The 12,326-nt window shown below is 39.1% G+C and overlaps 1 protein-coding gene across 1 annotated transcript in view; it reads right to left on the bottom strand.

Annotated features, from left to right (window-relative positions):
- The window catches only part of pcloa (piccolo presynaptic cytomatrix protein a), a 40,732-nt gene that overhangs the window by 20,439 nt on the left and 7,967 nt on the right, over positions 1-12,326 (bottom strand). The window contains exon 4 of the mRNA XM_055153672.1: positions 490-729. Coding sequence (XP_055009647.1) covers positions 490-729 — 240 coding nt within the window. The remainder of the gene's footprint in view (positions 1-489; positions 730-12,326) is intronic.

The raw sequence follows: 12,326 nt of genomic DNA, 5'->3' as shown, positions 1-12,326 counted from the left end.
TTTATTACAATAATTTGGAGTGACTAGAGTATCCTCTGCAGTCGTTGCTTCACCTGAGTTTGTTGTCTTGTCTAAAAGCGCATCTTGAGTAGATGACGCTTCTTCCTGCTTATCTGACGGAGCCTCACTCTGACTAATCTCAGGATTTGGCTGTGTCTCAGAAAGAGCTGTTGTTTTGTCTATTTCTGTTTTGCTCAATAGATTTAGCTTCTCACTTTCCTCTGAGATAGACTGAATGAGTGTGTTTTTGTCTTCCTGATCCCCTGCTACTACACTAACAGGTACGCAATGTTCAGTGTCTGTCTCAGGTTTAGGGCCAGCCTTCTCCCTCTCTAAGCTGTTCTGTTTTTGCATCACAGCTGGGAGTTCTGCGACATTCCCTGTAATACAGCCATCAGTTTGATCTTGTGCTATTTCCTGCTGAGGTATGCTGTCAGGAGGAGAGGTAACACTAGCATTGTCAAGTATGGGAGGGATTGGATCTTCTACCTTTGCTTCAGGAGCTGCAGGGTTCAAGTCAGCTGGTTCCACTACAGGTTGGCTATCTACAGAAGCAGGGGCAGCAGGGATTGGGGGGCTTGCAGGGGCTGGGGGGGTGGTAGAGGTGGGAGCAACAGGGACAGGAGCTGATGGTTGTTTCTTTGGAGACTCCATGGCTGGAGGTGGCACATCTCCCAGCTGACCTGACATGGCCCTCTGCGTCTGACAGTTGAGACACAGCCATTCTTTCTGCAAGAGAACAAGAAAGAACAGAAAACAACAAGTTAGTAGATATTCAAAGGTTATAGAAACATTTATGTCCACGTTTTTTCATTCTGTTCCAACTCCCAGCTAAAATATAATTGTTATCTGTCAGTTGCTTGGCATGATGTACTCGAAAGTCTACTTAATAGACCATAAAAAAAATGAAAATGCACTTTTTAAGTAGTTGCACAGTAAACATTTTACACAATCTTCTAGCTGTATCTGGTTTTATATCTAAAAGCTTTCAAAACTGAAAAAAAAGCAGATGTCGCTTACTTGAAAGGATTATTATAGTTACTTATTTTCTAAGAAGGCTTTATCAGATTGTTGTTATGTATTTACTACAAAACTTGTATGTTATCTTCACTTGGCAAGGGCTCTTTAGTATTTGTAGTGTTTTCCACATTTCTCATAAGCTGACCCAGTTTGCTCAGATGTGACTAAATTTTCATCAAAATGTGTACTTGCTTGGGTTGCATCCTGGTTTGATTGCTCTATCACAGCAATATTATCTCCCATTTTAGTCAGTGATAAATTGGTGCATAATTCTTCATTAATCACAGTCCCTCCTAACTCTTCCTGTGTGTTCTTTATTACCTCTTCCGCCTTTACCTGGGCCGACCTCTCTGCCATCACCTCCTCTTGCTCAAATACCTTTCCATCCTGTGATTTATCCATAACTACAGGGCTCTCAATAACACTCTGTTTGATAGTTTCCATTTTAACAACATCCTCCTCCACAGATGTCGCTTACTAGAGTAGAGACATACACTATGTTGCAACAGAAGTAGGTGTATGTAGGTCACAGTTTCCCACAAGCTGGTGATGGAACCCCCCTACTTAATCAATAAATATTGCATAGGTAAGTATTACTTACCTAACAATTTGAACACTTTTAGCATATTTTGTTGCACTGTCTGTTATATAACAATGAGTTGTATACATGTGGCATAAGCATTTTCAGTTTACAAAAAAAGTAAAATGTTAATAATGTTAGAGTTGGGACAAAAGAACATATCTACATCATTAAAACGTCAATGTGACCAAACACGCAGTAACTTCTTCTATTTCAAGGGGCTTTTACATCTATGGGACTCCAGAGATATGCGTATGCATAATACATGGTAATGGGACAGGGCTTCACCATGGCCTGACTCAGAGGGTTGAGCCTTCTTGAGCAGACAAAACATGCTCAGAGCACACTGAACTGGGTTAGAAGAGTATGTAAGATTTTTGAAACAGATGCTATAATTTATCATCAAAGACTAGAGCATCAGTTAAGCCTGTCAAATTTTTAAGTGCAGTATATGGCTTCCCCAAAATATTCAAAAAGTACAATATTGTACAAAAAAAATTATGTGCTGCTGAAAATAAATAGCAGAATGACGCACTGCAATTTAGTATCTACGAGTTATTTATTCACCTCCCTACAGCTCAAATCATGTTTTAAAAAAACAAAACAAAAACTCCCTCTCATAAAAAGTAAAAAAGCATTCACGATAAATACTGATACAAGTTATTATTCCATCATTTAAGTTGTTATTATCATAATGGACCGAGCATCAGTAAGAGAATAGGAATCACCTGTTAAATTATTAATATAAGCCGTTACATCAATATTATAACCATTAAAGTACTAAAATGATTGTTGTAGTTACTTATTTTCTAAGAGGGCTTTATACTGGTCTGACTATTGTTATGAATTTACTATGAATGCTTTATAAAAGTGCAGTAAGATAGTGCAGGGTGGTACTATATATACACTTTTAGATATAGATTCATAAAATATGGGGTAACTACAAAGTTGACTTTAACACAGGAACAGGATCTCCTCACGACATTAACAGTATTGAAAAACAAACCACTTTTTAACAGACAGCCTATTCAGAGTGGTAGTAGTCAGCAGCATGGTGTGTGACGTAAACACCTTATTTTACATTTCAGCACCCTCTCCCTCCTCTCCAACACGCCCCAGTGACGCTGGCATATGCATGAGCGCCATCAGCAGCTTAACGGAAGGCTTTGTGCTAAAGTCAGGCCTCAGAGAATATCACAGCTCCAGTGTTAAGCCCTGCCGCCGACAGCCATCTCCTCCTCTTCAGTTTAGAGTCGTAAGAGGAGAGTGGAGAGAGAAGGGAAAGCAGGTCAGATCAAGAAAGTGGTGCAGCAGTATGTAAATAAGGCATGAGACAGTGTGTCATGCTAGGACTGGAATAAAAGCAACATTGGTGTTGTTGTTAAAATGTTTAAGGTGAGCCACTCAGTTCAAGGTCAGCTATTCCGTGGACACTATCAGGTGTAAATTTTTATTACAGCCAACTTAGGGGTTGGCTATTATAAGGTAATATCATATATTTTAAGAGTGCTATTTAAATGACTGTTCACCATTCAGCCATTTCCTCTTCACTTGCACCTACTATGGTCACAAAGTAAGATTGTAAAGCTGTGTTCTAGGGTTGTCAAAAGCTCAAATACAAATCAATATTATAAATAGTATCAAAATTAGTTACTTATTTAAGCAAATTTATCTTAGCTTCATCCTAAAATGCCAACTCAGAGAAGACAGAAAAAAGGCAAAGTTCCAAAAAAAGGCAAACTAAAATAAGTTCCTTCGTCTGTATAGAGTGCTGACGTTAGTGAGTTGCATCCAATAACTTGACAGAAAATCCACTTAATCCAGAGACATGATGTGGACCAATGCCGTGATTCCCCATGGGGCGCACTGGAGAGTTTGTACAGCTTGACGGCTCTATCAGTTAAAACAGAGAGGAACAGGCACTGAGTGGAAGAGAGATGACCATAGATAGTGAATTTAGAAAAGATACTCAGTCAGATAGATAGATACTTGCTGACATTATCACACCATCTCAGTGAGGGCAATTAAAGATACACATTTTAGTGGTCTGGACAAAGACTTTATTTATTTATTTTTTCTTTCATGCCTCCTGGTTGGTCCTATGTATGTATGTGTGTGTATGTATGTATGTATGTATGTATGTATGTATGTATATATATATATATATATATATATATATATATATATATATATATATATATATATATATATATATATATATATATTCTAGACCAGCCAATTACACAGTGCATTAGGGATGACAAATACTGAACGTGTAAACGACTTTTGGCCTATATGATAGTTATTTCTTTTGTACCTGACTAAAAGGATTGGGAGCATGGTGCACGCCCACCGCATCTACAGCTGAGTGGACACGCCCAACACGTCTGGATCTGGAAGCAGGAGATGTAGTCTACCTGTTGTGTTCACAGCAAGATGTTGTGTAATATTTCACTCTGGGTGATTGTGTCAAAATGATCCAATGAGTCAGTCCCTATTTTGGTAGCAAATTGTGTGAACTAGATCATTATACACATTATATAAGCCTGTACATGTCTACACAAACACTACATTCATGACAGTGAAGACACGGACAGTATTTTGTGTTTGACCATGTTTATTTGTTACACGACATAGTGATATGGCACCTGTTATAGGAGCGTCTGGAGCAGCGAACAGATCAAGTCGTTGAGCGCGTTTATGCGCTGCAGTAAAGAACAACGTTTGTTATTTCAAACCAGGTCTTGATGGGAACATGTGCGGGATACATTTGGATTATTTTTCAATGGGGAAATAATACGCCACGATAAAGAAGGTTTAACGCGACAATACAGCTCTGGCAGTTTTGTGTCTCTATGGGAGTGAATGGAAGCGAGAGGACACGCCCCCCATGCTTCCAGATGTGGCCCCGCCTTTACCAGTTAAGCTGATCGCCAGACAATCCGGAACACCGGTCGCGATCGAAGCGGCTCTTAGTGCCGACTCTTTGAAGTGAACAACAGGAGCCTTTTTCTCACTTTTTCTCTTCATGCCGCATGTAGACCCATAGTTTGACAGCAGCAGCGGCTGATAACGAAACTTTCAGAAATCTGCGTGTGCATAGGATAAAAAAAAGTGCATATTTGGCTGCAGTTCAGCATAAAATGAATAAACCAGGACTAAACTTGGGCTTGAGTGAAGGAGAGAGATAGAAACCGAGTCCCGACACTCAGTCCTGGTTCAGTTCTGGTTTAGTCCTGCTTGCAACAAAACCATCTCAAGAGTCGCTTGGGAGCCGAAAGAGCCAGCTGCTTTAGTGAGCCGAGCCGGTTCTCAAAAAAAAAAACTGGAATAGAGCTCCGGGAGCTGACGTCATACCGGCTCGTCAGGCACAAGGTGTCGCCATTTTGGCAGTAATCGGCAGATCGGCTGACTCGCGCTGTACGACTCCAGCGCAATAACAGATTGTTCTCCAGACGCAGCCGCGATTCATTTCCGAATTATTTTGCCAACAATTTTCCAATACAGATAATGTAATACACAAAGATCAGAGCAAGAACCAATGTGCGAACGTGTGGCTCCAAAGTAGCAATCAGCAATTGTTATTTTAGGCTTATAATTAACCAAATAATTTTATGGAAATAGGCAATAGCTTATTCAATTGATTCAACTTTAAAAATGTCCTGCTTTTAGCCTAGTGTGAGAAATGCTACAGTCGGACTAGATCCAAACCAGAGTCCTGAACCAGCGGGAGAAGCTCCGGTTCAGGCCGGGCTCAGAGGAGCTACAGCGGGGAGTGGTGTCAGGAGCCTTGGCCTGACAAGAACGTTCCCCAGGAACAAAGAGCGCGGAGGTCGGACGCTCAGAACAACATATAACCCACCAAACTATTCACGCTTCTGTCCGGATGCTTTGCATCACCTCGGAACCAGCCGCAGTTCTTGACCGTCGGAGCGAACTGTCCAGACCTGTAGTCCACAGTGCATTCTCGCTTTTCCCGCAAGGAATCAGCGTGCAGACGATGACACGGCACAGCTCAGACCCAGCCCATCAAGCACTGGTCTTGCTCGCTACCGTCTGGAACCAGCACATGGAGGACGGAGCCTCCGGACCAAGGACCAGACCGCAGACCCCGTCCTGAGGGATCTGAGCTGCGGTGAGGGCTCCTCTTTATCGCTGTTGCTGCTGCTGTTACCCGTGCTTTTGTGTTTTACGAGTTCATGATGACTCTTGAGATGAGGATGTCCCAGGGAACATCTGTGTTGATAATTGGAGGTATTGCTGTTCTACCAGGAAACAGAGGCATGTCAATCGGACCAATTTTGGTTCATTTGGCGATGTACTGCGGATCTGGGACGTCTTCTTCAGCGGAAATATTTTTTAAAAACACCCCCGGGGCATTATACGGTCAATGTTTAATCCATTTAATTTTAAGCTCAATGTCTTGTGAATTAAAGTGAGTACTCCGATGGCTTGAAAAATTCAGCGGTGGCGCTATCCATTTTTACTGCCAAAATGGCGGCCCGCCCACCGTGAGTCATGTGGGGTCCGGAGCTCTATACCCATCACTCGCAGTGACAGTAACAGTAGCTAGAATGTGATGCAAAAATGCCATTAGGCCGACCTACTGTATGTAAATATGATGTAAAGAGTCAAAATAACAATAAATGTTGCCTAAATAAACCCAATTTAGAATCCACTAGAGCCAAACCTAAGTTTTTTAATCAATTCAAGATTTACAGTGAATTTTTACATACTAAATATATCGGCGATTATATCGGCTATCGGCAGCTCCAACTACCATTATATCGGTTTCATATCGGTCACAACAAAAATACATATCGGTAGGGCTCTAATATATATATATATATATATAGTTGTACTTTAGATTTGATATGTAGTAATTTATTGTCCCTATATGGAAAATATTTAACATGAACAAATATGAACTTTAAATCAGAGTATTTAACATTTTTAAGTGAGTTAGAACATTTAGTATTAACTTTGTAATATTTTTTCTTATTTTTATAAGATCAGTTTATGCTTTAAAACTTTTGAGGGAGTTAGAGATTGACTTCATGCATATTTAAATGTGTATTTGTTTGAGAAAGCAGAAACTTCTTATTTTTCTTATTTGTCAGATCAAGTACTCAGTTGTATGTAGTTGCTGATCGTAAGCTTGTCTCTTTGGAAGTGTCATGTTTTTGGTTTCAAAATGTTCTTGTTCTGTGGTGACAAGAGTGAGAGACTTTCTGCCTTTAATGAATCATACAAGCTGCTGTCTGAGCACACATCGCAGCAGCAACACACACACGAGCTGCAGGAGGTAAAGTGCTATGCAGAAATAAATAACTGGTTAATTATAGGGCTGTGTGAAAACAACACATCCACTTAAACGGTGTGAATTGTTGTTCTCTATTAATAAACTCCCCTGCAATATAAGATATGCTTTTACTTAGCAGGGTGGCTGAGTAGATACCACTCTAACAACAAAAGGTCCCAGTGTATACCTTTTGTTGTTTTGTATGCATGTTCTTCCTGTGTTTGGGTCATTATCTCAAAACATGGTCAGAAGGCAAATCCTCGAGCTAAGTAGTCCTGACCAAACCTAACTACCTAAGATCTGGAGATAGGTTGTTATACACTTGTTATACACTGTGGTCGCCCTTTGCACCTACAATTTTACACCTTCTACATCTTTATATTGGTTCAAACTTCCAAGCTGGGATCAACAAAAAGAGTCGTACTGAATAACTATCCATTTTCAGAGAGCAAAAATTAGTGGCACCTATGAGCAAGGAACACTTAAAATTACATTCCAGCCAGGACAAGTGGCCTGAGCTTAAATGTGGTATGATTTGTCTGGTGTATTATATCAAACAAATCTTCCTAGAAGGGCTAAAAAGGTAACAAGACGGACACACCTACAAAGACCACACAAATATATAAGCAGTAATATTATGGGCTTTCAAGTTCATTCATATGCACCCAATACGCCTTAAGTCACAAATCACCAGATTAAATACTGCTGATAAATGACTTCTGTCCTTTGTGCAGTGCAGTTCTACTAAACTTCCTGCTAAAATTAAAGTTTGTCGTCCATGCTCGTTCTTCAGTGATGAGAGCTGCTGAGTGGCCAACTTCATTAGGATGCACCAGAGCTTCAGTGGAACATAACAGCATCAGCTTCTTTACAAGCCCAAAAAAACACCTTTGTCCTCATAAATGTTCTGTACAAAAGAGGATTCCAGTCTGTGTTTGGACACTTATACTAATGTCCTCATGTGATTCTCAATTGCTCTGTGTAACTAAATGTTATACGAGCACAGATAGATGCCCCTAAGGTTGGGTAACTGGGCATAACATGAGGCAAGAGCAGTTTTTAACCCAATTAAGAGTGGGGAATCTGGGATAGGAAGCTGATAAAAGAAAACCATGTGAGAAAACTATTTTTAACCACCAAACTGTGTTACAGCAATTTAGCAATAGGGAATTCATTTACAAGTCTGTATTTTTGCACCATTTCAAAGTCTAGACAAAATGGACAGAAATTGGAAGGAAACCTGGTGCAGGGCTATTGGCATAAAATTAAAAAACAAGGTTTGCTGAAATGCCCCATCTAGAAGAATATAATAGTAGTTAAATAGTTCTGTTTAATTAAATATAAGTTATGCCAAATAACTTATATTTAAGTTATGCCACTCTATACAAAGGTTTTATTTTGTCTGCTAATTCAGAGTCTAAAATGTCACTGTTATGTGATATACAGGAAGAGAAAGAGACAAATGGAAGCACATAACCAGACAATGCAATATAATCTCTGTTAATCAGTGCTACTTTTGAATGTTCCAAATTTGACTGGATAGTTTTGTATTTTTAGCTTTCTATCAGGAGTACCAATCATGTTGCTGTAGTCCGTAGTGGGTGCTTCGGCTTGATGTGAAATCTTGCCTTCAGGTGTGACTCAGAGGCATGCATGACGAGTGCTAAAGCTAAGCACAGCGGTCAGGTTGGTCAGAGCGGCTTTGGGTATAAGGACAGGCACAAACATATTCAGTGACAGAGGCTTTGCTTTGCTCTGTCATCTTGGGCCTTTTTACTCAGGATCGTTCCCTATCCACTTAAATGCTAACATTATCTGCTAGTGTAGCTCCCATTATGTCCCATTTTCAGATTGGATACATTTGGTATGCAGTTTAACATAATTGTCTTGCGTTCACAGTTCTCAATTTGTAAATTAGGACTTATTAGAGCTCTTCAGTGGACTCTGGCTCTGCAGACTGAACTCTATTTTAAAATTATGTACATAAGTCCTGGTCACTTCAACAGCCTGTTTGCCCGTGGGAGTGAATCTCTCCTTCACTATGTTTGTTCTCATTTTCCCACTGAGATATTCCTGCTTTAGAGAAGTATCTAAGGGCAGAGGATGCCCATGGATGGACATGCATTTTTGTTTTCTGTGTGCTTGTCAGTCATGTTGTCTTATATTGACCAGTTACTATTGTATTTAATGATCTTCTACTGTTTATGTTGCAACAATTTTGTAAAGGCAACAATGGTTGTGACAGACTGGAGAAAGACACCAAAACTAAAATATATTCCATTTTACTTTTACCATCTCAGATATTTTTTTCCAAATTTGTATATATATCACACCACCAAAAAACAAAAGAAAAAAAATAATAATCACATGCAGTGGTTTGCTTATCTAGACAAGTGTTATGTACAGTTACTTCAGGTCACTCACAGCCATTACTGAGAGAGAATTGTGTCAGGAAGAGCACCTAGGGTAAAGCATACAAAATCAATATGCAAATGACAGCTCAACAGAAGGCAGATGCTGAACAGGGGGAAGCCTAAAGGAAGAAATAACGTACATTCTATGGATATCCTAAATTGGACAACAATAGTAGTTCAATGCATAAAAAATGACATTGAAAAATGGATACATGTAATTTGAATTTTCTAAAGAATGAGACACAATAAAAATATGAGTTTTGGATAGTGAATTTGGCCGGCATCAGTCAAACCCACTATTTCAAATGAATGTCATTGTCCTAAAGAGAGGACTGGACCTCTGAGGAGAAGCCAGTGCCAAGAAGTGTGGGTATGTGTGGCTGTCGGGCCCTGTCCTTGCCTGCCCCTCTGTCTCACCATCACTTCTCAGCACTAGAAAACAAGCGCTCCTCCTGGCTCCCCTTCTCTCCTCTCAGAGCCAATGGATTCAGTGGCTTAAACAGAGGCTTGGCTTGAGCACATGTAAGCACAAGTAAATAAGGATGGGAGTAATTGAAAATCATGCTGGAGCAAGGCTTATGGGGGCGCAGTGTAAAAACGATAAATTATTGTTTTCTCTGTGTGTGATTACAGTCTGCCACACTGTCAAACTCCTAAACAAGATTTATGTGATATAGAAGACTAATATAAACCACTATTTTCTTCAGATTTTGCCTTTCTGGCGCACCACAGTAAATATTTTTTCCTCCAACTGTGTGAAGTGGATTTTGGTGTATTGATTTTGCATGGGTTTTGTACCAGATGTCTTTCCACATGGCATGCAACACTTTCTTTTTAACCCAGCATGGGATGAGTGCAAAGAGTACTGGCACTGGACAAATTAAGAAAACATCTGCCACCTAGCAAGCAGTCATTTGAATATTGATTTGGAACATGTTTTAGATCGGATGCCCTACATTTCTGAGATGGGCAAGCTCTGGTAGTACACAATGACCTGAAGTTTGCCCATATTTTTTCTCATTGGGGTAAGTTCTTGGTTATAACTACCATGGCAAGACTAGTAGCATGGGCCAAACTGAGACTTGGTTATGGCCCTAATTTAAACTGTGAATAGTCTTGTTATAGACCTAGTTTAGACAGCCAAAGTGAACCAAATCTTATCTTACATGGTATTTGTTTATCTGTGAATATTTTGAGAGACATAGTCCTATATCACACAGTCCTATGTACCATTTATAGATTTTCTCATATCATCTATCACTAAATATAATCTTTAGAGGGTCAGTACTGTATTATAAAATAATATGACAAAGGAAAGCCATATAATACAGCGTTGCTATAACGCTAAGGGTGTCTGAGAGTGTAAGTGACTGAGAGCTGCCCTACAGCTGCTTGCCTTGTCCCCTTTATGGCTCTTTTGTGACTATAGCTATTTTTATATTCCTTGGGTTTGCAGGCACTTCAAGCAACAAAACAGTCTGTCTAACAAAATATGCACTTGATCAGGTTAAATTTCACATGTAGAAAAATAATAATTTGGGAATTGGGGAAAAAAGCTTATCATTAAGGAGCAAAATTTGTAGGCCAAAAAGACAACAGAGAATGATTGTTGACTGTAGACCACAGTTTGAAGGGTACAGACAGTGGGTGGAGAGACTGCTACAATGACAGAATAACAATGAGACAAGAGGAAGACACAATATAATATCCAAGATTTCATGCTAGTACTAATTTGTGAGGTGAATGAAGAAGCTCTGGTAGATTGGTAGACACTTGAGGAAAATAGATGTGATCACAATAGTGGATTTCTATGACCAAAAAGAGCAACAATAAAACTACTGTCCTCTTAAATAACACTTACTTACTTACTTAAGCAAGTTATGTTAAGTTTTTGTTAGTCCTGTTAACTATAATTATGTTGTCAATATTTAAATTATTATGCAATAAGGAAATACAATAATTGATGGTAATGGAAGTGTTAAAGTAATGAATAGTTGTTGACACAATTTTCAGCCCAATAGAGAACTAGATCATAAACTATATCACATAAGACTAACCCCAGTGATAGTGTTCAAAATCTAAAAATAATGATTGGTCTTATTAATAAATGTAGGCCGAAACCAGCTGAGTTCCCTTCATCTCCCTCTCAGTCTGGATCCTTTGACTCATGCTTGTTAGCAAAGTGGTGCCTCTCCCATTTTACGTAAGGCACGCTCATTATTGATAAGGGCGACATGACATGAAGCAGCAGTAGCTACAATAACAGTGCTATGGTACACTAGCACAGCACAAATCCTTCATTTTAAAAAGATGATCAATGGAGAGAAATATGGAGGCAGCTTGAGTATTACTATAAATATCCCAACGCAATAGAGTATCTGAGTCCCTCTCAATGACTGACCTATAAAACAAAAACATTATCATAAGTGTATTTCCTGCTCTGATGTCTATTTCCAACACTTATGAAGGGGGATTAAGACACCTTAGTCTAGGATCAAGCTCCCACACAAATGACTTCCTGTTAGCCTTTAAATCCTTTTAAGAAGTCCAGATTACTCTCACTCGCACACGTGATGTCATATGTGGGGAGTATGGGAGGGACACAAACATACAAGTGAATATTATAATATTATTATATTATATATTATCAAAAGGAAATTCCTTATGTATATCTAATTTCTTTGGTCAAATGTTTGTTTTTTTGTCTCACTTCTAAGGCTCTAAAAAGGTGGTTGGGTAGGTAGTAATATTGGTAGAAGTAACATCATTGTATTAATTACAGAATTGCTGGTAATTGCAGCAATTATGGTTGTGAATAGTAAACAGATACCAACAGATGACAATCCTTTACATTTAGTTTAGATGTTCAGATGTAATTCAGTTAATCAACTGTCATGATTACTGAGGTCACAATATTTGTAGACACTAACTAATAGTAATAATTGTGAGAATTTCAATCTAAATGTAAACCTACTCAAGGTACTAAACAAAAGCTTTCTATCTGGCTGTT

Source organism: Boleophthalmus pectinirostris, unplaced genomic scaffold (genome assembly GCF_026225935.1).
Source record: "Boleophthalmus pectinirostris isolate CB_2022bp ecotype Guang Dong unplaced genomic scaffold, ASM2622593v1 HiC_scaffold_18, whole genome shotgun sequence".
Lineage (NCBI taxonomy): Eukaryota > Metazoa > Chordata > Actinopteri > Gobiiformes > Gobiidae > Boleophthalmus > Boleophthalmus pectinirostris.
Note: the sequence above shows the minus strand (reverse complement) of the source record. Positions and strands in the feature narration are given on the sequence as shown.